Raw genomic sequence first — 27,169 nt, 5'->3', positions numbered from 1 at the left:
TTTTAAAAAAATAAATGTATGTTTATTTAAAAAAGAAAAAGAAAACCCCTAATTAAGAAGAAACGCTGGGACACGGAGAAATCAATGCTTCCTCTGAAAGGCAGCAATTGCCAGTGTTGTCACACTTGAGAAGTACAGGTACCTCAGTCCAAAGATCAGGTCTCGAATATTCTTCTGTGGCCAAAACTGGCATTCAACAAGTTGCTGGTTTGTGTGGGCCCTGATTATTAGCATAGACAACTGTTACACCTGGATGTCTTGCTGTCCTTTGCCCACTAACACAACCCAAAGCCATCCCCACAGCTTCAGAAAAGTTACATATCTTCAACACTCCATTTGTAGGCAAGTTCCTCCACTGCCTTCTTGCCGGCAACTCTGGCAAAGCGCTTTTGTTCAAAACCATTGGATCTGTAACCAAAAGAGATACACTATTCAGACAGAACCTTGAACTGGACATTTATTTTAAAAGAAACAGAACAGTTCACAATATAATGAGCAGCGAGGAACATAAGGCAGTTATATGAAAATATTTAAGGCATAAGCAATAGAACCGAAGGGACAAAATATGTAATTTCCCCTTTTCTTAGTCCTTGTTCAAACGCTTCTCCCATTCTTCAATAACTATTTCAAATCTGTACCACTCTCTAAAGACCCAGCTCACTCTCAGCTGATGTCCACATCTTATACTTTATCCATTCATTAAACAAACATTTTTTGAATTCTCATTATATACTAGGCACAGTGGTAGGTACTGCATGAAAATGAGAATGACACAGCAGATGAGTTGGGGGGACAGACATTTAAACAAATAATTAAAATAAGAGCATAAACTACAGTAAAACTATGCCTGGGCTATCATGGAAACAGAATGGGGGACCTTACTCAGCTTGGGGAAGGCATGGTAAAAAGGGTACTGAGGGATGGATAAGAAAGTCCTCATGTTTACCAGAGGGCTGGGCTTGGGGAGGGCCAGAAGGGTCTGGAGGTTATTTCACACTGGCACAGTGTGAGCAACAAGAGCAGAGGCACAGAAATAAGAAGTAGCCTAGTATGTGCAGGGAACTGAAGGCAAACTGGTGTGGCTAGAGCCTGAAGTATGACAAAGGAAGTAACCATGAGTCAAAGCTGGAAAGGCAGGCAGAGGCCAAATCATAATGAGCTTCATAGGCCATGGTAAAGAGCCTAGATTTCATCCAGAAAGGATGAGCTTAGAGCAGGAACATAAACTGCATTTCAAAAGATCACTCTGGAGGAGATCTGAGGCAAGAAAATCACTGCAGTGGTCCCGGCAACAGATGATGAAGGCAATGACAAAGAGGGACAAGAGAGAGAAGACACAGGAGACAAAATTAGTAGAACTCCATGACTGATTAGGTACATAAGGACAAAGAAGAAGAAGGTAAGTTTGCCTCACAGGTTAATAATTTGAGTGACAAGATGAATGAGGCTGCCACTAACCAGGACAGAGAGCACAGGAGTAGGAGCAGCCTTAGAGTGGGGGAAGCTGGTGAGTTCAGTTCTAAATACGTTCAACAGAGAAATTCAACACACAGCTAAACACACCAGACTCACCTGGAAATACAGACTTGAAAATCATGTACAGGAGGTGGTTGAAAATATGACTAGGTAAGATTCAGCCAGAGTGAGAACGCTAAGGGTTACGGATGGAGCCCTGAGAATCATTTAGGGAAGGCACAGAGGAAGAGATGCTCACAAAGGTGGCCAAGAAGAAATGATAAAAGAACCAGGAGTAGGGTGTTATGGAAGCCAATATAGGGGTAAGTTTTAAGGAAGTAGTAAATGGACCTCCAATCCCTTCCAATTACTACGCATTCTCACAGTCTTATCTAAACTTATCACAGTCTTATCTAAACTTCTTGAAAGAACCTGTATCCACTGTCCCTGTTTCCTCATTTTTCATTCACTCCTCAACCTATTAGAACCCGGCTTTTTTTTCACTGTGCCGAAAGCTAGCTCTTTTTCAGGTCATCCATGACATTCCTTATTGCCAAATCCAATGAATCCTCCTTCCTTCTCCTCAAATCAGTCAAAGGTTCCACCACCCTAACCCCTAACCATTTCCCCACTTCCTCTTCTCCTACTACTATCCTTACTACCACTGTCTGAAGGTCACAGTTCAGATCTTCATCACCTTTAACCTGAGCTACTGCAACACCTTTGTGTCTATTCGCTCTACTTCCAAATTTATGCATTTCAAATCCTTCACATTACTGCAATAATTGATTAGTCTATCTAAAATGCAGAGCTGCTTTTAATCTTTCAATGGCTCCCTTTGCCTCTAGGGTGAAGATCAAGCTCCTCAGAAAGTCTTCCAAGGTGTTGTGACCAGGCCCCTGCCCACCTCTGCTGTACACTTCATGCAAGTCCATTTCACACTTTGTGCTACCCAGCAACAGCAAACTGCTTATTCCCACCCACCCTCCACACCCTATAACACCATATCCTTATGACTGTGCACATATAGGACCCTCTTCCTTTAACACACTTCCTTTTTATCTTGGTTGGTTACTGACATTTAGGAAGCATTCCCTCGCCACATCCTCCTAAGGGTGAATTTACTCTTCCTTTGTGCTCCCAAAATGCCTTGAAAATCCTCTATAGTAACACTAACTAAGTATTAGGTTGGTGCAAAGGTAACTGTGGTTTTAGCATTGCTGAAATTAGCCATTTGATGTTGAAATACATTCTTAAATGTGGTTATGTTATACATCATTTTAATGCACATTTCTCACTTTATGCTTTTTTGCTAATGACTTATTACTTGCTGTTTATTTTATACTTATTTTCGACAATGGAAATGATGTTAGAGAAAAAGCAAATTCAAGCAGTTTTGTTATATGAGTTCATAAAGCAGCAGAGACAACTTGCAACATTAACAATGCATTTGGTGCAGAACTGCTAACAAACATACAGTGCAGTGGCAGTTCAAGAAGTTTTGCAAAGGAGATGAGAGCCTTGAAGATGAGGAGTGCAGTGGCCAGCCATCAGAAGTTGACAATGACCAATTGAGAGCAATCATCAACGCTGATCCTCTAACAACTACAGGAGAAGTTGCCAAAGAACTCAACGTCGACCATTCTATGGTTGTTTGGCATTTGAAGCAAACTGGAAAGGTGAAAAAGTTCAATAAATGGTTGCCTCATGAGCTGACCGAAAAATCAAAGAAATCATTGTTTTGAAGTGTCATCTTCTCTTCTTGTAGGCAAAAACAAAGAACCATTTCTCAGTCAGATTGTGACGTGCGATGAAAAGTGGATTTCGTATGACAACCAGGAACAACCAGCTCAGTGCTTGGACCAAGAAGAAACTCCAAAGCACTTCCCAAAACCAAACTTGCAAACAAAAAAGGTCATGGTCACCATTTGGTGGTCTGCTGCTGGTCTGACCCACGACAGCTTTCTGAATCTCGGTGAAACCATTCCATCTGAGAAGTATGCTCAGCAAATTGATGAGATGCACCGAAAACTGCAACACCTGCAGTCGGCATTGGTCAACAGAAAGGGTCCAATTCTTCTCCACAGTAACGTCCAACACGGTCACACAACCAATGCTTCAAAAGTTGAACAAATTGAGCTACGAAGTTTTGCCTCATCCGCCACATTCATCTGACCTCTCGCCAAACAACTATCACTTCTTCAAGCATTTCAACAACTTTTTGTAGGGAAAATGCTTCCACAACCAGCAGGATGCAGAAAATGCTTTCCAAGAGTTCGTCGAATCTCAAAGCACAGATTTTTACACTATAGTAATAAATAAACTTATTTTTCATTGGCAAAAATGTGTTGACTGCAATGGTTCCTATTTTGATTAATAAAGATGTGTTTGAGCCTACTTATAATGATTTAAAATTCATGGTCCAAAACCTCAATTACTTTTGCACCAACTTAATAGCATTGAAATTACTTGTCTGTCTTCTTCTCCAGATAGAAAGTGAACTCCTGGGCTCAGGGACTATCTCACACTAATTGTGGAATCACTGGTACCCGATACATAACTACTTAAAGTTATAATATGTATGCTAAGGCCTTCCCTAAGGGATAAGTAAGGTGATAGAGGGCTTTAGATAAGTGATGTGATAGAGGGAAGAAGGAAAGCTTATTATAAGTAGCATCATTTCCAACCTTGGAGACATGAATGGCATCCCAGAGCACCAAGAAACCACTGTGTTTTGCCATGGGGAATAAGTATTTAATACTTATGAGAATAAACACTAATATGATAATGCAGATAAAAGAGATATGAATAACAAACCAAATCCTTAAACAGAATCAAAAAACAAATTGCAGGAGAATTCACACTGGAGAGAGCTTTGGACTAGAGAATCAGGAACCCAGAGTTCTAATTCCAGTTTATCAGGTGAGCTGCATGACTCTAGGCAAACTGCTTATTTATTGGACTTCAGCCTCTCTTTTAAATAATGGGGGTTAGATTGATCGATCTTATGGGTTTTTCTGACTGTTACTATAGATCTGTTCTGGAAATATTCCCTTGCAATGAGCCAAAAAGAGACACAACTATTAATAGAAAAGGTGATGAAAGAATAAATAACAGAAAGAAAGCAAGGATGACAAAGGAAAATAAAAGCAGAAATCTAGGATAAAACAAGAAAAAGAAGTGGAGAAAAGCAACTTGGAAAGATGACAAATTAAAGAGCAGTAAAACACTAGGTCAAGCAGAATTCTAAGTTTTGGGTGCCCTCCCTAGCCAAAAAAAAAAAAAAGACTCAGTGTAGCAGGGAACATCTGTAGGGTTGTGGCTACAAAAATACCTACTTCTGGCTATATGGCAAATTAGTATTCTAAAACATTCTTCTACTACCAAAGAGCCTATGTACATTGAGCTGCAACCCAAGGAAGTAAACTAACCTGAAACCACAGCCACACTAAGGACATGTGCCAATATGTGGAATGAGAGTTCTGGATTTTGATGGCACCCTGAGGGACAGAAGACAATGCCGTAAGCCTATATATAAGATGGGAGATGGATTCCAGTCCTGGCACAATAACTAGAGCAGACTAACCTACCTTCAAGTAGCAATTATAAAAGACCTGAACAAGATCAGAAATGCAAGTATTTCAAAGTATTTGAAGGCATGGGAGAGCAACCAAAAGCAGGCATAAACTGGATGAGTGTCTGTGTGTGAAAAGAGATTTGAGTCTTTTTGCCAGAGGGCAACTTCCCAGTCTGCACAGCTCAGGAAAGCAGAAAGCCACAGGCTCACTGGCATAAGGTGTCAGTGCAAGTAGACAGAGCAACTAGGAAATTAAGGGAGAAATCTTGGAAGGGAAGGAACTGCAATAGGGATGAACCCCAAAATCTAAAAAACTCAACTCAAATCCTTGGCTAACTGTTGAACTATGCATGTGCAGAGAAAACCACATCAGGCTCAAAGAAAAAGTAGCAGCTAGAAACAGAAGGAACTGAGCAGAGATTTTAGCTGCTATCCGCTTCAAGGGAGACAGTCTGGAGTTCAAACACAGCCATGTTAACTGTCTCTTAGAATAGAAGCCAACATACTTAAGAGAAATACAGTATAATAGAATCTAAAGTCTCTACAATATATCATTCATAATGTCTACTAATAAAAAAATGACCACACTTGTAAATAAACAGGAAAATATGATACATATTCAAGTAAAAGCTGTCAATAGAAACCAATCCTTTGGTGAACCAAATGATGCAATTAGAAAATAGGACTTCAAAATACCAGTTATACATTATAGATAGTCTCAAGAAAGAGGAAAATGTCTCATAATAAATAAACAGATGGGAAATCTCAGCAGAGAATTATAAGCTATTGAATGGAAATTTTAGAGTTGAAAAACAATCAACTAGCTGAAACAAAAAATCCACAATTGACAGTAACTGACAGAAAAAACAAATAAAAAAAAAAAAAAAACAGAACACAGGTGATCTAAACACTATTAACCACCTCGACCTGACTGACATTTGTAAAACACAACCCCAAATAACTAGAGAATATACATTATCTCCTAGTACAAATAGAACATTCACAAGGTAGACCACATACTGGGCCATAAAACACATCTTAATAAATTTCAGAAGATCAAAATATTATAGAGTATATTCTCTAAGAGAATTAAATCAAAAGTCAATAGCAGTAAGACACCTAGAAAGTCCAGATATTTGGAATTAAACAATGCACTCCTAAATAACTCATGAATCAAGGAATAAATCAAAAGGAGAATTAGAAAATCTTTTGAACAAAAATCCAACATACATTCATGAAAAACAACTCTCAGCAAACTAGGAATAGAAGGAAACTTTCTCAACCTGATAAAGCTGTGGTCCCCAAGCGGTCCACGGCCGGTTAGGAACATCACCGCCCGAAATGCCACCCCTCCACACCCCACCCATGGAAAAATTATCTTCCAATGAAACCTAGGAACCTGTCGCACAGCAGGAGGTGAGCGGCTGGTGAGCTAGCGAAGCTTCACCTGTATTTATAGCCACTCACCCACATCACTGCCTAAGCTCCACACCCACCCCATCTGTGGAAACACATTTAATGGTAAAAGACTAAATGTTTTCCTTCTAAGATTAGGAACAAGGCAAAGATGTCTGCTCTTACTACTTCTTTTCAACAGCTGCACTGGAAGTGCTAGCTAATGCAACAGGGAAGAAAAAGAACCAAAAGGCACCCAGACTGGAAAGAAGATGTACAACTGTCTGTATTCAACGATGGAATGATTCTTGAGGTATAAATTCTGATGGAATCTTTTATAAAAAGCTATTGTACATACTGAGCTTTACTTGAGGGAAAACAACTGACAATATTTGTTGCCAATGATAAAATGCAAGATTTCGAGTGTAAATTAAAATTTTAAAAAACCATATGTGTCACCACGCACTCTTTAGCTTCCCATTATTTAAAGACTTCTGTGATAAGATCAGAGGTGATGTTAACAAAATTGATTTTTTTGATATTGTATAGTGAAAATATGTCAACATTTGGAGGTATATGAAACACCAGCAAATCAATATTTTACAAATGACCGATGCACGGTGCTGTAAAATCATGCATGGGTACAAGAGCCATTAAAAGTACAAAAAGATCAAAAGCTTTTAATATAACAGTATGAAAAGTTCTTTGATCTGATTACAGATACCACGTAACTAATCTTTAAGAAACTAGCACTTGCTGAGTTTTTGTGTAATGTCAAAAAATATAAAAGCCTTCCTTTTCTAACTACCTATGTGTGAGGCTGAATTTTCTTCCTATACTTCAGCTGAACAACACATCACAACAGACAAATGCAGAATCAAGCTGTCCACTATCAAGTCACACATTAGTGAGATTTGCAAAAATGTAAATCAATGCCATCCTTCTAATTTTTCATTTGGAAAATACAGTTACTTTTCATAAAAACATACGGTTTTTATGAAACCATAAACTATGAAACCATATTAACTATGTTAATATGAAATGGCTTTATTATTTTTTAGAATGAATTAATATATACTTTTTAAATCTCTCAGTTTTGATTTCTAATATGATAAATATCAATAGATATAATCCATATAAAGAAAAGCTTTTTGGGGTTCTCTATAATTTTTAAGAATATAAAGGAGTCCTGAGATTAAAAAGTTTGAGAATCATTGTGCTAGATATTAGAAAACGTCCTTTAGTAGGAAGAGGCGATGGGGTCTAAAATGTAAGCAGGGGGACTGAATTTAGGTATGAGCCAATATAGTTCATTCACTCTAACATAGAGGAATTTAGAGTATGTGGGTACAGATGCTGGTAGATGGACAGATGCTAGCAGGTGACAGGGATTTGTGAGACATTACAAGTGACTCAAAGACACAACATATAGGAGGCTTCAGACCACAACTCATCACTCATCCTCTTCAAACCTAAGAAATTAACATTAAAAGTGACCAATGTCTGAAACAAAGATGTCCAATCTGAACCACCTGAGTAGTTTGTCCAGACTTTAAGAAGTATTTTGAAAAAGAAACAGGATATTGGTCTGCTCAGGAATTCTATTTCTTCCTGGTTGAGCCTAGGGAGGCTGCGTGTTTCTAAAAATTTGTCCATTTCCTCCACATTTTCCAATTTGTGTGCATAAAGGTTTTTGTAGAATTCATAGATGATATCTTGTATCTCCGTGGCATCAGCTGTAATTTCTTTCATGTTCCTGGTGGAGCTTATCAGAGATTTTTCTTTTCTGCTCTTAGTCTAGCCAAAGGCGTGTCAATTTTGTTTATCTTTTCAAAGAACCAAAACTTTTTGTTTTATTAATCTCCCATATAGCTTTCCTGTTGTCCATTTCGTTGAGTTCTGATTTGATCTTATTAATTTCACTCCTTCTGCTGGGTTTGGGGTCGGTCTGTTCTTCTTTCTCCAGCTCTTTGAGTCTATTCATTAGGTTGTCTATTTGTAAGTTTTCTGTCTTTTGGATATAGGCATTTATGGAAATAAACTTTCCTCTCAGGACTGCTTTAGCTGTGTCCCACAGATTTTGATAACTTGTGTTTCCTTTGTCATTTAGTTCAAAGAATCTTTTGATTTCTGTCTTGATTTCCTCGTTTATAAAATAATCATTCAGGAGAAGGTTGTTTAGCTTCCAGGACTTTGAGTAGAAATGAGAATTTCTGTTAGGGTTGCTTTCTACTTTTATTCCACTGTGATCTGAGAAGATGCATGGTATAATTTCTATTTTTTTAAATTTTTTAAAACATGCTTTGTGTCCTAGGATATGGTCAATCTTAGAGAATGTCCCATGAGCTGATGAGAATGTATATTCAGTGGATTTTGGATAGAATGTTTTATAAATGTCAGTCAGGCCCATTTGTTCTAGCGTTCTGTTTAAGTACATTATTTCTTTGTTTGTTTTCAATAAGAACAAAATGGGAAATATTAATTTACCAAACTTCAAACTATACTACAAAGGCTGTGGTTATTAAATCAGCTTGGTATTGGCACAAGAACAGAGACACAGACCAGTGGAACAGAACTGAGAATCCAGATATAAAACCATCCTCATATAGCCATCTAATCTTTGACAAAGCAGACAAAAACATACACTGGGGAAAAGATTCCTTATTCAATAAATGGTGCTGGGAAAACTGGATAGTCACATGTAGAAGACTAAAATAAGACCCGCAACTTTCACCTCTCACAAAAATCAAATCACGGTGGATAACAGACTTAAACCTAAGGTGTGAAACTATTAGAATTCTAGAAGAAAATGTGGGAAAAACTCTTATAGACATTGGCCTAGGCAAAGAATTTATGAGGAAGACCCCCAAAGGCAATCACAGCAACAACAAAAATAAATAAATGGGACCTGACTAAATTAAAAAGCTTCTTTCTGCACAGCCAAAGAAACTGTCACGAGAGCAAACAGAAAACCTACAGACTGGGAAAAAATTTTTGCATGCTACACATCCGGTAAAGGGCTGATAACTAGAATCTATTTAGAACTCAGGAAAATCAGCAAGAAAAAAATCAAACAACCCTATCAAAAAGTGGGCAAAGGATATGAATAGAAATTTTTTCAAAAGAAGACAGAAGTATGGCCAAGAAACATGAAAAAATGCTCAGCATCTCTAATCATCAGGGAAATGCAAATCAAAACCACAATGAGATATCACTTATCTCCAGTGAGAATGGCCTTTATCAAAAAGTCCCAAAACAATAAATGTTGGCATGGATGCGGAGAGATAGGAACACTCATACACTGCTGGTGGGACTGCAAACTAGTGCAACCCCTGTGGAAAGCAATATGGAGATACCTTAAACAGATACAAGTAGACCTACCATTTGATCCAGCAATCCCATTATTGGGCATCTACCCAAAAGAACAAAAGACATTCTATAAAAAAGACATCTGTATTCGAATGTTCAGAGCAGCACAATTCACAATTGCAAAGATGTGGAAACAACCCAAGTGCCCATCAATACAAAAGTGGATCAATAAAATGTGGTATATGTATACCATGGATTACTACTCAGCTATAAGAAACAATGGTGATATAGCACCTCTTGTATTTTCCTAGATAGAGCTGGAACCCATTCTACTAAGTAAGGTATCCCAAGATTGAAAAATACACACCACATGTACTCACCATCACATTGGTTTCACTGATCATCACATAAGAGCACATTTAGGAAGAACCTTAATTGGGTGTCGGGCAGATGTGGGGGGGGATGGGGATATACATAATGAGTGCGATGCGTCTAGGGGATGGACACACTTGAAGCTGATGGGGGGGGCAAGGATAATATACGTAACCTAAACTTTTATACCCCATAATATGTTGAAATAAAAAAAAAAAAAAAAAAAAAAAAAAGAAAGAAAGAAAGAAAGAAGAGGAGGAGTGTTCCAAGCATGGAAAAAGGGATTTGTGGACTTTACAAATAGAAGCAAGCTAAGTGCATATTTTTCACCTTGTGAGTAGAACACAGAATGAGGAAGAGCGTAGAATGATTTAAGAATGGTTAGGGAAGGTCAGAGTCTGGTGGAAGAGAAAACAAAAATGTAGGGAATACTCAGGCTTACCTGTCCACTCCATCCCAGCGATAGCCAGGCCAGATATTAAATCTGTTGGGAGGAGGTGTTGGACCACTGTAGCGGGGTCTCACTAATGAGAGTGAGAAAAAAGAAGTTAGTTATCTACATAGTTTAATTCAGAGCTAATGGCACTGGGGAAAAATTTCTCTATAGAAAAATTAGTTGAGGTGAATTTAATTCACAAATAAAATGAATTTAAAACTTTATGAGAAAGGCTCTTTGCACATAGTTGTTATCAGCACGCTAATGATTCTCTCTCTTCATATAAATCATTTCCAGCTCTGATGAATCCCAAAAGTCCCACCTTTCTTATTCTTGTTCGCCTTGGCCTTACTCTTCTTGATGAAGTTGGCCATGGGGTCTCCCTCTCTTTCTTGTTCTCTTAACATCCGATCCAGATCTTCATCATCAATATAGCGGGCCAGAGGCTTCTGCATCTCCTTCATTGCATCCTCTACATTTTGTTGCTGTTGCTGGCTCTGGGCAAGCCTGGGCAAAAAAGAATCAAGAGTGTTTGCTATCCTGTTTGACATTTCCACATCTACACTGAGATGGGCCACACTGCCAAATTTGGAGAACCTCCTCTTTCTAGTAGCCTAGGCCAAATATCAAACAGGGTAAAATTCCTAGAATACCCACTGGCAGTGTGGGATACATCAGTACACTAGGAAGGAGATTCAGCACACAAATTTCCCATTCCTGGTAACAGCTCTGAAGGCAGAACAATGAACTAATGGTCAGAAGAGCAAAGAAATTACTTACTCCAGTCACTGCCATTTTGTTTTCTCATTCAGTGGTTCCCTTACCCTTTTCCCCACTGGGCATACAGTTCATCTCTCTCTGAGTCCTTCTCTGCTTTCCTCCTTTGCTCTAAACGTTCCAGTTTCAAATTCCTCTTACGACCAGACTTATCTCGAAATACAGTTTCAGCATATTGGAATTCAGCTGCAAAAGGAAATTACACTTTTTAAGATAAATACCAGGTATCAAAATAAGAAACAATATTCTAACAGATAAAATCAACCTTTTAGGATTCTGATGCTAGGTAAGAATTTTACAGCCAAATCACAAGTTCCTACTAACATCTAGGTGCATACTGGTGCTGACCCTGAGAAATGACATTTTTCAAGAAGGAAAGAATGACTTGGACCCGCTGAGAAGTTAAAATAATACGTAAAACCAGAACTAAAATTTGATAGCAATCAAAAGTTTAAAATATCAGGTACAATAAGCTACATTAAAAAAGAAATAAAAGCTACATAGCCTACACTGGTCTCTGAACTTTCATTTTTTTACCTTCAAATGCCATAGTTTCTTGGTCCCGTTTCTTGAGCTCCTGCTGCTCTCGCTGTATGTCGGTTAACACCAACCCAGTTTTAGCCCCAGAATACATATGTGTAGCCTGGGCAATGGAAAAAGGAGCATCCAATGTTAATGAGACAATGCAGCAGTAGGCTCCATGCGTATACAGTTAGTTGCATTTCTGTCTGATGACCAGCAATAACCAAACCAAAAACTCTAGCTTTATATTCTCATTATTTACCACGATTCACAAAATATAAAAGAAATAAAACCTAATTTCATAGAAAACTTAATAGTACCATAAGTTTAAGAGTAAGCAGAAACATGAAGCAATAATATGTCAAAAGGACAGCTAAGCATTTGTATTTACGACTTTTCAGTACACAAACTGCACACATGAAAACTCACTCTCAGGTCATCTGATCAAAAGCCAGTATCAAGCTCTAAGAGACCTACACTGATAAAATATTCCATTTAAAGTACAAACTCAAGCAAACCTAAGATAACTTAAATTGTAGATATATTTCAGGATAACAACAGAATATATAACCAAATGAAAATTTTTTACTAATGTCCACTTTGTACCAAGATAGCAAACCAACTGACAAATGGAGTACACAGTATATCCTGATATCCTTAAGCAACTAAATTTGATTAATCTTAAATTGTCCATGGACTAAACAGATATATAAAAATGTCAAGGGGTCCAATTGAAACAGAGACTTCACTTTGTTCCCCCAAAGAGAGAAATCTCACTCTCTGAGTTAGAACATGCTGCTGGTCTACCCTGCCAGAATCAGTCTTCTCAGAGTCTTCTACAGAGAAGACGTACCTGAGAAGTCTGCCTTGGTAAGTAAAATGTACACCACAGGCCCCATCATTTCCTTTCTTAACAAATTCACACATGAGATTCCTTTACTATCAGTAGTGTTCTTTATAATTACTCAGGGTTCGTGTGGATTTTTTTATGGCTAATTTATCAAGCTTTATCACAGATTTAAAACAAAGCATTGACTTCTCAGAAAATACAATCTCTAAAAGTAGTTTTATATTTTAAGTATTTCTCTTTAAGCTCTGGATAGAGAGACCTGTAGTCCAATGTATAATAATAAATTGCTAACATTAAATGCTTACTTTGTCCCAGGTACTGTGGTAAGAGTTTTACTTATGCTAACTCATTGAATTCTCACAATAACCTTATGAAGTAAGTACTACTATTACTTACATTTTACTAAGAAGCTCAGTTCTAGAGATATTAAGTATCTTGCACAAATCTCACAGATAAAATTAGGAGGCAGAAATAGGATTTGAGTATGTGATCCGTTTAACACAAGGTTTGTGCTCCTAAATCCACTCTGCGAACTACAGCCTCAGTTTATTTATAAGAAAATAGGAAGTTTTTCTGATATTTTAAACTGAGATTTGTATAACTGTAAGGTTATAAAGGCAGAAGCTACTTGACATATCTGGTATTTATAAGTCCATCTGGGCTGGGTTACAGCCAGCTCTCCCTTCAGAGAGAAGGAAAGAGTTCCAAAGGTTCTTTTGACTAACATTTACTACATTTCCAAGAGCTATGTCCTTCTCCTCTGGCTTGATTCTCTGGGACTCGTACAAAACTAGAAGAGAAGAGCCACTATAAAAGAAGAATATGACTCCTGAAAATACTTACCTTCTTTCCAGGAGGCTGACTCCTTCGAGGTGGAGACAGATCAGAATCAGAAGATTTGGTCCTCTGTTTCCTCCTTGGTGGAGAGAGGTCAGAATCAGAGCTCCGGTGTCTAGGCCTATTCCGTGGAGGTGACAGATCTGAATCAGAAGCCTGATGCCCTGGACTTTGTTTATGTCGTGGAGGAGAAAGATCTGAATCAGAGGCTTTCTGGCCATCACCTAGGTAGGAAGAATCCAATGTGTGACTCTGTTGTCTCCTAGGTGAAGAACTTTTATGAAATTTCCTATGGCTGGGAGAAGAGCCTAAAAATTAAAGAATAACTGCTCTAATACCTTTAGAAAAACTAAAAAAAAGACTTTACCAAGCTAGTGCACAGTATTTATTTAGTCTTTCTGTGAAGAACATCATTAACCTAAACACAAACATGGATGACATGGGAAAAGAGCAAAGTCAAGGACAACTTTTATGATCAACAGGTAGAATATGGGGTTCTATTCCCAAGTGACCAGCGACTATGACCAGTATGTGAGATCTCAACACACTTATCAACTATATCCTACCCCCACAATGGGCAAAACTTATGGTGTGGCGAAAGTCAGAAATACCTAGAACATATTCTGATGTTCTCAGACTGAAGAATAACAAAGCATTTTAATTTACAAATTAAAATAGTACCTACGAACAAAAGATGGAGTAAAAAAAATCTCACCACACAGGTCTAATTTCTAGATGTGTGTGCGTATAAGCATCACAAATCACCTCCCAAAGAGCAATATGTATCAACAGACTCAAAAACATCCACATCTTCTGACCCAGGAAATCAACTTCTTAGTTTTCTAGGAAACCTACGTAGAAGTAATTCAATTTCTAGGAAATCTATCTAGAAGTAGATAAGGAAGTAACCCAAAATAGGGACAATAGTATACAAGAATGTTCATCACAGAATTATAAAAGCAAAAACTTAGAAATAACCAAAAACATGCAACATTAGGGAAACAGGCAAATTTATGTAATGGACCACCATTAACAATTATATTAACATAGAGTTGTTTTTATAGCATGAGGAAGATTATGTTAAGTAAAAAGAACAGGCAACATTACACATACAATATGTATGTTCTGCATGGCCAAGGCTCAATTACATCAAAAATGTCTACCAAAAAAACTAAAAGGACACTGGCTACAACACTGATTGCCTCTGAAAATCTGTGTCACCATTTTTCTGCTTCTTTATACATTTCTGTACATTCCGAAGGTTCTGCAACAAACATGTTATACTTTTATACGAGATGGGGAGAGTAAATAAAAGGATATATAAAAACTTACCTCCCTGCCACTGTGATTTTTAATATTACTGAGTCCAGCCTCTCACTTTTCAAAACTTTTCCAAAGAAACTCTATTCTCACACCTAATAAAGCAAGTAAAGGTCCAAAAGAAAGCTCCTAAGGAGCATGTCCCTCTCAGGGACAGTCATATGCTCACCTTTAGAATCAAGCTGCTTCTTATCTCCAAAATGGGATTTTGCTTGCTTTTTTCGTGGAGGAGAGACGTCCCAGTCACACTCATGTTTGCTGTTCTTTGGCAGTGGCCTCTTCTGATGTGGAGAAGGCTTGCGAGAGGTTCTTTCTGGGGCTTTACTACTTTTGGTTCTGGGCAGCGAATGAGTGCCATCAGGAGCCAAATCAGGGGAGTCATGACGGGCCCTCCTGAGTTGCCATGTGTCCGAGGAGTCAAGAGTCCTAGGTTGAGATGTGTCAGGGGAGCTGTTGCGGGCCCTCCTAGGGGAAGGGATATCTGAGGAATTGTGATGGGCTCTCCTAAGAGGAGATGGATCTGGTGAGTCACGATGAACTCTCCTAGGAGATACACCTGTAGAATTACGATGAGGCTTCCTGGCAGGAGAAGGATCTGGGGTATCGTGACGGGCCCGCCTGGGAGGAGAAGGATCCGGGGTATCGTGACGGGCCCGCCTGGGAGGAGAAGGATCCGGGGTATCGTGACGGGCCCGCCTGGGAGGAGATGGATCCGGGGTATCGTGACGGGCCCGCCTAGGAGGAGAAGGATCCGGGGTATCGTGACGGGCCCGCCTGGGAGGAGAAGGATCCGGGGTATCGTGACGGGCCCGCCTGGGAGGAGATGGATCCGGGGTATCGTGACGGGCCCGCCTGGGAGGAGATGGATCCGGGGTATCGTGATGAAAATGCCTATGTGAGGATAGATCTTCATTGTGGCCTAAACACAAATAGCAAAGAGTCAGATTCCCATAAATGCTCTGTCCACCCCTCACACTCAAATTTTCAAAAGATGCCCCAGCAGCACACATCTGAGAACTACCTAGAAAGGCCAAAAGGTCTGCACAGCTCTTTTGGCTTAAGGACACCAAACAAGAACTGATGAATATCTTAAGAACAACCCCTCTTATTTGCCTACCAAGTAATAAGTCGCAAAGCATTTAAATATATTTTTCATATTATATCCTTTAAGACAAGCAGGGTAGGTACACTTGTTTTACATCACGAAAATAGAGGCTCTGAAGAGCTGAGTGATTTCTTACCTAAGGTCACAGCTACTAAGAAGAAGAGACAGGCTAGAACCCAAGTCTTCTAACTCCCAATCTAATGTTCTTTCTAAAACCTCATTTGTGCAGAGTTCCCAGTCAGTGGCTCCTACTAATATTTAGCCTAGATAATTTATAGTTTGTACTCATTCTTCTTTCAAAAGGTAAGCTAACTAAATGTGTGCGTATCAAAATGAAATATTGGTAACTATTTATATTTAATCCAAGTCATTGTGCTCCTTGTTAGAGGGGAAAAAAAATACATCACAAAAAAAGAAGGATCAAGCATTTACTGATCACCTACTATGTGCAAAAGCTTTATACAGACTATCTCATTTAATTCTCACAAGTCTAGGAGACAAATATTCTTATCGGCATCATAAAGATAAGGAAACTGATGCTCAGAAACATTAAGTAATTTGCCAAAGTCATACTGCTAATAAGTGGTGAAGGAGTAAACATCTAAATCCAGATTTGACTCCAGATCCATGTGTAATATTTAAAATATGTAAATCTTTAAAATAAAGATACATAGTTGAGGAAAAAATAGATAGTTTGAGACCTTCAATTTTCCGAGGCATAAGAAAATGAAATATTCACAGCAACTGAGACATTTCTAAAATCCAGTTCTTCCTCTCCCTCTATTTCTTGTCAATGAGCTCCATAGCCCAAACACAAACAAAATCTGGGTAGGACCCAATGCATATTTGTCAAATGGATGGATTAAACAAAGTCAACTCCTTTATTTTGGGGGATAAGCCTTTCTGATTGGAATCCACCCCACAGATAAAAGTACTGATGTCTGTGGAGGACCCAACAGCAAACCTAATCCATGAGGTTGATAAATTCCACGACATTTCTAAAAAGGAAGTAAGGGTCAGAGATTAGTGAGAGTATTTCCAATAACATATTGGGATGAGGCAGTGAGAATGAGGCAAAAGAAAAAGGAGTGTGTGTGTGTGGTGTGTGTGTGTGTGTGAGAGAGAGAGAATTCCTAAACATATAGATATGGAGACCAGAAGATTCTCTTTGGAAAAAGAATTATAGAAAAGGGAAACATCAAAAGAGACAGAATAATGGCCAGTAAACATATAAAAAATGCTCAACATCTCTGATCATTAGGGAAATGCAAATCAAAACCACAATGAGATATCTATCACCTAACTCCAGTGACAATGGCCTTTAAAAAAAAGTCCCAAAACAACAAATACTGGCATGGATGTGGAGAGATAAGAACACTCTTACACTGCTGGTGGGACTGCAAATTAGTACAACTCCTGCAGAAAATAATTTGGAGATACCTCAAAGAGCTAAAAATAGAAATATCATTTGATCCAGCAATCCCACTACTAAGCATCTACCCAAAGGAAAAAAAGATATTCTATAATAAAGACATTTACCCTCGAATGTTTACGGCAGCACAATTCACAATTGTAAAGATGTGGAAACAACCCAAGTGCCCATTAATACATGAGTGGATTAATAAAATGTGGTATATGTATACCATGGAGTACCACTCAGCTACAAAAAACAATGGTGATCTAGCACCTCTTATATTATCCTTAACAGAGCTTGAGCCCATCCTTCGAAGTGAGATGTCACAAGAATGGAAAAATAAGCACCACATGTACTCGCCATCAAATTGGTACTATCTGATCGACACTAAGGTGCTCGCATGGTAATTACATGGGTGTCGGTCAGGTGGGGGTGGGGTGGGTAAACCCACAACGAATGAAGACAGAGCACACTGTATGGGGGAAGAGCACTACTCTAGCCCTGGCTTGGGCGAGGCAAAGGCATTACTTATAAACAAAATGTTTGTACCCTCATAATATTCTGAAATAAATAAGAAAAGGGAAACACAACTAGAGGATAAGGCAGAAAATGGGTAAGACTGAAAAGAATTCTGAAAAAGTAATCCTGAAAATAAAGTTTTCATTCATAAAGCTAAATAATAATGTACTGAAAATTACCTGAGGCAACGGTGATTACTAATCTATAGCTATCTGTCAGTTTTGTTACATATTTTTTTCTAGTCAGAATTGGAGGATAATTAACCTAATGGCACAAACTATTACAACACAGACAAATCCTATTTACGAGCTAATTCTTTCATCCTCCATGTGTGAAAAAGGAACACGCATGAGGGGTAAACTAGAGCTACATGGCTAACAAGAAGGAAGATCCAGCCAAGCACAGTGGCTCATGCCTGTAATCCCAGCACTTTGGCAGGCCAAGACCGGAAGATCACTTGAGGCCAGGAGTCCAAGACCAGCCTGGGCAACATAGCAAGACCCATCTATACAAAAAATTTAAAAAATTAGCCAGGCATGGTGGTGTCCACCTGTAGTCCCAGCTACTTAGGAGGCTGAGGCAGGAGGATTGCTTGATCCCAGGAGTTCGAGGCTACAGTGGGCTATGATCACACCATTGTACTCCAGCCTGGATGACAGAGGGAGACTCTGTCTCTAAAAAAGAAAATGGAGAAAGAAAAGAAGATCCTTGTTTATGAAAGAATAAATAAAGGGGGTGAAAACACAGCATGCTTTCTGGTCACGCAGAACCTGAATGACTGCTGGAACCACGACTGTGACTCACTGGTCTATGTCCCTTAGCAAGTAGACTTACTTAGCTACAAAGTTATTGAAAAAGGGGGAATGACTGCTAAGCCTCAAGTGATGATTTACCATAGAGCAGTAGGCTACAAGAATCAAATGCCTACTAAGAATTCAACAAATATTTATTAAAGGTACTCCTTGTGCTAGGTGGGAGAAATATCATGGCAAATAAGACTAGTCTCTTCTCAAACAGCTGTGACAGACAAACAAATACCTTTTATCTAATTCTCAAGGGCTCAACAGTTTTTTTAAAAAAAGAGAACAAAATTATTAGCCTAGGAGGAGTCTAAAGTGGGCAAGTGGAGGATAATGCACTGTAAAATACCAATATTTAAGGGAAGAACAGAGAAATTTGCTAACACAAATAAAAAGGACAAAAAACACTGGTCCTTGACCTATATAGTAGTCACCTCATTCTGAAGGATAAGAAGTAGCTAAAGTCTCCAAATTCTGTTCTTCTGTTTCTTGTGAACTCCTCCCAAAGTCTTGCCTATATACCAAGTGCTCTCCTATTCTGCGTCAGAGAGAAGGTGCTGAAGGGTCTCCAAATGAGTCTCTGACCTCAGTAATTCCAATACCAAAACATAAGAAAAAAAAGAGAGATACCTGGTCTCTAAGTTCCTCACTACCTCTGAAGTCCTGAATTCTTTTTCTGACTATTTTTCAGGCTCAATGGCACACTAAAACAAACTATGCATCCCTCTAAAAGAAAAGTATAGGAAAGGAAAAAAGGTCTCCCCTATTACTGGGAAATTTAGATTTATCTATTGATGGAACTCACCTCCCAGAAGCTTCCATTTAGCACTGGAACGAAAGGCCTCCATCTGCTTTACCTCTTCCGGCCGCTCATCCACAAATTCAGCCACCTGTGGGAGTAAGGACTTCCTATGTTGAGGAAATCCACAGGATCCAGTGAAGGACCACTGTTATCTCAAGAACCTGAAGCTATGATCATTTCTATTCCTAATGTAACGGTGCACACCCACACAAAACAGTCATGAAGAAATAGGTAGTGGTCCTCAGTTATGTCTGCTTCATAAACATCTGATTGTCACTGTATTGGTTTAATCATAGATCTTTCTCTAATGAATTTCCCTCTAAAGGTTAATTTCTTTCACTACAAACCCTTCTATTAACCTTCCAGGAACACAACTGCCACATGTAAGCTAAAAGCTAAATTCCATTTACATTTTTATTTTTACATTGAGTGAAAACATACGCTGCCTTCAGTCATGCCTATCGTTAATCAAGGACTTAGGGCTCCTATGGAACCTTTCTTGTCATAGGTAGTCACAATGATAGGTTTTCTTGAATCCAACCAAAGGAAGCCACTAAGATGTACACAGTATCTTTAAGGATAAAACCACGCTTCATATTCTCCAAACTCCCAAACAAATAGGAATCTTCTCTGAGGTATCCCTGATAAATGATCACTCACCCAATTCTTCCCCGATAGGGAACTCATTATCATACAAAGCAGTCCTCTGCATTTTTGAAAAGTGTTAGAAAAGTATTACAACATTTTTATTGAACCAATATCTACCTTCGTATAACTTCTATACATTGATCCTAGCTCTGATCTCTGATGCAACTAAGTTCATTTCTACATCACAGACTGTCAAAGATGGCTGGCATAATAAACTCTAGTTACAGAGTAGCAACTATGTGCAAGGCACTGTGTTGTTCTTTATTCATATTATCTAACTCAATCCTCACAATAACCCTGCAAAGAAAGACTCCAGACCATTGAACTATGACCCAAAGAAGTTAATTAACTTTCTCAATGCCACAAGCTAGCAAATGGCAGAAATGGAATTAAAATCCAGGTCATAATTTCCCTCTACTTCTCCCAAAAATCCTACCACCAATCCTCATATAACCTAGTTTTGAGATTTCTCACTAGGCATTAAAAGCCCAGGCTTTTAGGAAAGATAAATGGAGATCTAAATCCCTAGCTCTGTTACTTAGCATTTGTGTAACCTTTGGCAAATTATTCTAAGTCTCAATTTCTTCATTTGTAAAAGCAGGATTCAAAGGATTGCTATGAGGATTGAATGAAATAATTCACATAAGCTTAGCAGTGCTTGGTACATGGTAAATGCTCAATAAATTTTATCTATAGTTATTTTTGTGCTGTCACTGCTATCGTAGTCATTATAATTATTTTGCCATTATTATTGGTGGTGGTGGTAATCTTGCAGTAATAAAAATTAATTCAAGAATCAAGATCTGTTTTAACCAGTGCAGAGAGCAGTGGGGCTAAAGCCTCCTTTGTTTAGGTTTTGGGCCATCATAAAAGCAAAAGACAATATTATAAAGGAAAATTATAAAAAAATTAAAAAAAAATTTTTTTTTTTTTGAGAGAGAGTCTAATTCTGTTGCCCGGGCCAAAGTGCCGTGGCATCAGCCTAGCTCACAGCAACCTCAAACTCCTGGGCTCAAGCGATCCTCCTTCCTCAGCCTCCCAAGTAGCTAGGACTATAGAAGCACCACCACCATGCCTGGCTAATTTTTTCTACTTTTAGTAGAGATGGGATCTCACTCTTGCTCAGGCTGGTCTAGAATTCCTGACCTTGATGCAATCCTCCCGCCTCAGCCTCCCAGGGTGCTAGGATTACAGGCATGAGCCACAGTGCCCAGCCAAATTAAAACTTTTAAATGTCAAAACTATTATAAATGAAATGAAAAGGCAAATGATAAAATATACCTAGAACATATAAAAGATATGTTCTTGTATAAATATCAAATAAATCAAATCCAATTTTCTAAAAAATGGACAAAGAAACAGGAAATTCACAAAATACAAATGCCCAATAAATACATGAAAAATTATTCATTTCAATAGTGTTCAAAGAAACTTGCTCACTTGCAAAATTGGCATGTTTGTTGTTGGTTTTGTTTTTTTAATAATGCTTTAATATTGATGAAGTGGGCAAACTGGCATTCTCATCACCCCTACTGGAAGTGTAAATTGGTAGCCCTTTTTGGAAACCAATACGGGAATATAACTCAGAAGGACCATAACCTCTATCTATTAATTTCATGGGAATAAAGAAATAAACAGATTCCTATAATGATTTATGCACAATTATTTATGGTATTTTAAAACTGGAAACAACCTATGTGTCCAACAGGACAAGTTAAATAAATATATATATTGTACCAATATGCAACCATTAAAAATCATATCCTCAAAAACTATTTGAAGGTCTTACTAAAGCATCCACAAAATATTAAGTGAAAGAGCAGCCTGCAAAACCACACGTACAGTATGACCCCAACTATGTTACAAAAAAATAAAATAAAAGTATATATAATCTATAAAGAGAAAAAAACTGAAGAGATACGCATCCAAATATTAGCAGTTGTTATCTCTGAATGGTCACAGTAAAAGTAGTTATTATATTCTTTTTAAAACTTTAAACTTTCTTATAATTCCCAAATATTCTATCATAAACATGTATTTCTTTTATAAAATAAAAAAAATTGTTAATATTAAGTTTGAATGATTGGTTCTGACAAACTGAACTGGCCCCTAAGATCTCTATTATCTCCCTTCCAATTACTAGCAAACCATCTTTTAAATAATTTATTTTAGAATTTTACTGAGAATTAATATTAAATCCACAAATCTGGAATTCATCTTCATAACCTTTCAATTCAGCCTATCAACAGCTCTTCTTTTTACCTTGTTTCTCAGAAATTCTCAACAATGGTTTCATACATATACCAATGAGAGATTATTAGCTTATGCTTTTGGCCACCTGGCTCTTACTCATCCTTCAGAACTCAGTTAAGATATTTACATCTTTCACAACATCTCCCAATAGAATATAAAGTGTGCTACCTCCCCTGTGTTCTAATGATACTTGGTATGTACGTGAAATACATCTCCAACATTTATTGCATTGTTGAAATTCAATCTTTCATTCTAGGTTATAACCTCTAAAATACAGACACTATGTTCTAATTAATCTACATCGTTCCAGGACTTAGGCAAAAGTATATAACTTGAAAGCTCAGTTAAATCAATGAATAAAGGAGCAAATAAAAAGTTCCCTATAATTGAACCTAAGCGTTGCTTTTAAGGTAGATTCCAACAAATTGAACCATGGCTAATTTGAATCATGGCTCTATCACTGATGTTGAAGAGTCCTCCCTCTCTCTGTGATCAGTTCCCATTTCTAGGTTGATGGGGCCCTCCATAAACACAGAAGTCAGTGTATAGGCATCATCAAAGAACACTACTGTAAACAACTCTTTGAAAACTGTCAATATTTTTCTGCCCTCAACTCCTCCCCCTCTACAAATCTACCCTACACTGGGAGGAGAGATTGAGAAGATTGCTTCATTTCAAAATCCTGACAGCCCCAAAGATACATACCACAGGCAAATCTCCATCATCTTCCTCTTCCTCCTTTTCTGGTTTACTGGTAGAGATAGATGTCCAGCTCACATCATCATCCACAATCCGCATCCTAAATGGGAAAAACAAAAAGATCAAATAGAAACAGTCATTCTGGGATACCAGCCTAAGAACATTCACATTTTGGTTTTAGGATAAAGCTCAAAATCTGAAAAGATCCTACATGGTACAGTCCTTGCCTACATGGCCAACTTCATCTTGTACAGCTGCCCCCTCAGTTGACTACTTCACAGGGCACCCTTTGGTCCCTAGAAATGAGCCAAATTCCTTACCACATCATTTTCACACACACAGTCCCTTCTCGTGGCCTCACCTATTCTCATTCTTTAGGCCTTACCATAAATATAACTTCCTTGGGCATACCTTTTTTGACTGCTTCCCTCCATTCTCTCACTACCCCATACCCACCCAAGTCTAAGAACCCTTGTTACACACTCTTGGAATATTTCCATTGCATTTATAATAAAGGAATAAATCAATTAGTTGTATAATCAGTTGTTTAAATCCTGTATCCCCATTAAACTATAAGCTCCACAAGAACAGGGACTATGCCCTTTTTGTTCACAGAGGCATCCTCAACACCCTGCAGTAACTGGCATAGAAAGTACTCAATAAATGTTTGTTACATGGATGAACTATAGTTGAGCCCAAATAATTAACAATGACTGCCAAGATATGAAGAGTTATTTAAAAAGCAAGGGACACTTAATGTAACATCTCTAATCATAACAACTACCATTTAATATAAACAGTATTATTCAGTATTACTCTCATTTGAAAGATAAGGAAACTGAAGCTCAAAGAGATGAACTATCTTGCCCAAGGGCATACATCCTATAAAGTGGCACCACTAGGATTCAAACTCTGATGAGTGTTGCTCCTAAATTCAAGCTATTGTCACCACATGGCAAGCTTCCAAAGGACTCTCTCAAGTCACAGGGGCAGAAAAACAGAAGGCCAGAACCAAACTAGAAAGAAAACAGACTAGCTCTTTGGAACTATGTGACTTCACTGGGTATCTTAGTGCCCTGGGGCTGCAACAGAACAACACAAACAGGGTGGCTGAAAACAACAGAAATTTAGCAGGGCACTGTGGTTCATGCCTACAATCCCAGCACTTAGGAAGGCTGAGGAGGGAGGATCGTACAAGGCCAAGAGTTCCAGACCAGCCTGAGCAACATAGTGAGACCTCGTCTCTACAAAACTACAAAAAAAATTAAAAATTAGCGAGGCATGGTGGCATGCGCCTGTAGTTCAAGCTACTTAGGAGGCTGAGGCAGGAGTCACTTGAGCCCAGGAGTTGGTGGCTACAGTGAGCTATGATGGCACCACTACACTCCAGCCTGGGGGACAGAGCAAGATCCTGCCTAAAAAACAACAGAAATTCTCTCCCAGTTCTGGAAGCTAGAGGTCTAATATCAAGGTGTCTGCAAGGTCATACTCCATGGAAATTTTCTAGAAAAGAATCTTTCCTTACCTCTTCCAGCTTCTAGTAGCCCTGGGTGCACCTTGGCTTTTGGCAGCATAAATTCAGTGCAAACTCAGCCTATAGTTACGCATGGTCATTTTCCCTCTGTTACTGTCTCTGTGTCCCAATTTCCCTCTCTTTAAAAGGACATTGGATTTGGCACCCACCTTAATCAAGTATCATTTCATCTTAATTGATTACATCTCCAAAGACCCTATTTCCAAATAATGTCACATTCTGAGCTTCTGGGTGGGTGGACAAAAATTTTCGAGGAGGAGGCACTATTCAACCCACTACACTGGGCCACAAACTTTTCTCATTTGAAAAATGGAGATAATAAGAATACCAACTTCATGGTAGTGTTGTGAGAATTAAATAAATTCATATATGTTTAAAGTTCTTATAACAGTGCCTGGAAAGAACTGTATAAATGACAAGAACTGTATAAATGTTAGTTGTTCTTGTTAGTAGTACTATTTAGAATCAGAGGAGGCCGGGCGCGGTGGCTCACGCCTGTAATCCTAGCACTCTGGGAGGTTGAGGCGGGAGGATCACTTGAGGTCAAGAGTTCGAGACCAGCGTGAGCAAGATCGAGACCCCGTCTCTACTAAAAATAGAAGGAAATAATTTGGACAGCTAAAATATATATATATATATATATATATATAAATTAGCCGGGCATGGTGGCACGTGCCTGCAGTCCCAGCTACTCGGGAGGCTGAGGCAAGAGGATCGCTTGAGCCCAGGAGTCTGAGGTTGCTGTGAGCTAGGCTGACGCCACGGCACTCTAGCCCGGGCAACAGAGTGAGACCCTGTCTCAAAAAAAAAAAAAAAAAAGAGAGAGAATCAGAGGACGTGATCAAAGGTCTCTGATTCAGGACCAGAGTCTTTGGGATTGGGGGACTCCCACAGGCAGGTCCTGGGCCCTAAAAATCCAGGCACAGAGGCTTTGAATCAGCTCCATCATTCTCTACGGGAGAAGACGGAGAGTACAAAGGCGGGAAAAGAGTAAAGAAAGTTACAGCTTGGCTTTAATACGTGGAAGCTACTGCTCGGCGCGAGGTGTAAGCGGGGCAGCGGCAGCAGCAAGCTGGGACTTAAAGCGCACGCGAGCGAGGCCTTGGGCTCAGCCAGGGTCGGCGGAGCAGTTAGAGGGAGGCCGGCGGGCCAGGAGAGAAGCAAGGGCCGGGCAGCGGAGGGCGGAGTCGGCAAGGGTGAGGGTGGCGAGCCGCCTCAGGCCCCGCCCCCCGCCAGTACCAACTCACCCCTTGCCTCCGGCCCCGCCAGGCTTTGGCCGCTTTTTACGACGCTTGCGACTGGATTCAGAGCCCCCGTCGACACCGGCATCTGCCCCAGACAAGTAACGCTTCAGATACTCGGCCTTGGAGAGCGGCGGAGCTGCCGCCATAGCAGCAGCGAAGGCGGGGAGACGGCTCGGCGCTGGGGACAAAATTCTGGAACGCGAAGCGGACGACAGCCGGTTGAGGAGGTGGAGCCAGGACCGGAAGTGGCGCGTGCACTTCGACCCGCCCAGAGTGACAGGTGAGGCCCTGTGAAGCGCAGGCAGGCTAATGAGGAACGTGTGCACCTCTGGGGCCGACTACACATCCCTATGACGACGCAACCACGTTTCTTTTTTTCGTCCATCCATCCATTCATCCAACAAACAGCAGCAAGCGCCGTTCTGGCCAGGAGGCTACAACCAGACCCAAACAAGATGCCGGCCCCAGCAGCTTGGGAAGCGCGGGAGTGTAGTTAAGAACGCAGGCTGTGGAGTTGCCCCGTACCTGAGTTTGAATACTGGTTCCCTAACTTAACTAGCTGCACGACCTGGAGCAAGTTACCCAAATTAGGATAATAATGGCACCTGACTCAGAATGGTTAGAGGACTGAAATAATCACCGTGTAAAGTGCTTAGAAGTGTTTGGCACAAAATTATCCGTACTGTATGTTATTTTTATAGCATAGGTACCTTGGCGGCAGGCATTTGCTCTAAGAGGCTTCCAGGTGCCATTCAAGAGAGGAAGTCAGGAACTCCAAACCCAACATAATTGCAATGAAGAATGTGGTTTCCAAAACCTATGTAACCACATTTGATATTATTGGTAGCCCCTAGTTAACTCTTGAAGGAAACTGTGTAAAGTCTTTCCAGTGAAAAGAACCTGGATCTATTTCCAGCATAGCAAAAGAGGGAAACTAGAGAGAATGAATTCTAATGTTCAAGGTTTGGAGAGGGGTGAAGACTTTTTTTCTTGGGTCGAGAGGAGTTAAGAGCTTTACCTAAATTATCTCATTTAACCCTCACAATTCCCAGATAGTTTTATTATTGTATTTTCCAGATAAGAAAACAGAAGCTTGGAGAGGTTAATGACTTTGCCTGACTTCACACAGTCAGAACATGACTCTTGGGAGCAAAGGCTAGCAAAGTGGGGTGCTAGATCTTATATTTTCATTTCATCATGTTAGATTTTTTGTCACTGTTTTAAAGTATTAGTCAAGTAGGCATAGTTATACTTTATAAATATATGTATCTTGGGATACATGTTCAAACAATTCTTTACTA

General features: G+C 39.3%; 1 protein-coding gene across 4 annotated transcripts; it reads right to left on the bottom strand.

Moving 5' to 3' along the window:
• Positions 1-27,169, bottom strand: BUD13 (BUD13 homolog). Of its 4 annotated transcripts, none has more exons than XM_069470876.1 (11): positions 25,872-27,169; positions 23,097-23,190; positions 19,494-19,578; positions 15,469-15,769; positions 15,020-15,429; positions 13,537-13,754; positions 11,859-11,964; positions 11,369-11,507; positions 10,867-11,051; positions 10,551-10,632; positions 1-408 (listed from the first exon to the last, which is right to left on the bottom strand). In XM_069470876.1, the coding sequence occupies exons 1-11, from the start codon at positions 26,012-26,014 to the stop codon at positions 315-317; spliced, it is 1,857 nt and encodes a 618-aa protein (XP_069326977.1). In that variant the 5' UTR covers positions 26,015-27,169; the 3' UTR covers positions 1-314. The 4 variants fall into 4 exon arrangements, with proteins under 4 accessions (XP_069326977.1, XP_069326978.1, XP_069326979.1 ...); XM_069470877.1 differs by having other exon boundaries at positions 15,407-15,507; positions 15,547-15,769; XM_069470878.1 differs by having other exon boundaries at positions 45-408; positions 15,407-15,425; positions 15,465-15,769.

This window comes from Eulemur rufifrons, chromosome 6, assembly GCF_041146395.1.
Source record: "Eulemur rufifrons isolate Redbay chromosome 6, OSU_ERuf_1, whole genome shotgun sequence".
Classification (NCBI taxonomy): Eukaryota; Metazoa; Chordata; class Mammalia; order Primates; family Lemuridae; genus Eulemur; species Eulemur rufifrons.
Note: the sequence above shows the minus strand (reverse complement) of the source record. Positions and strands in the feature narration are given on the sequence as shown.

Coding starts and splice junctions, on each gene's coding strand:
- BUD13 (XM_069470875.1), bottom strand. CDS start 26,014: ATGGCGGCAGCTCCGCCGCTCTCCAAGGCCGAGTATCTGAAGCGTTAC. Junction 13,755..15,019: donor GAAGCAGCTTGATTCTAAAG/GTGAGCATATGA, acceptor CTTCCTACCTAG/GTGATGGCCAGAAAGCCTCT. Junction 409..10,550: donor CGCTGGGATGGAGTGGACAG/GTAAGCCTGAGT, acceptor TTTTGGTTACAG/ATCCAATGGTTTTGAACAAA.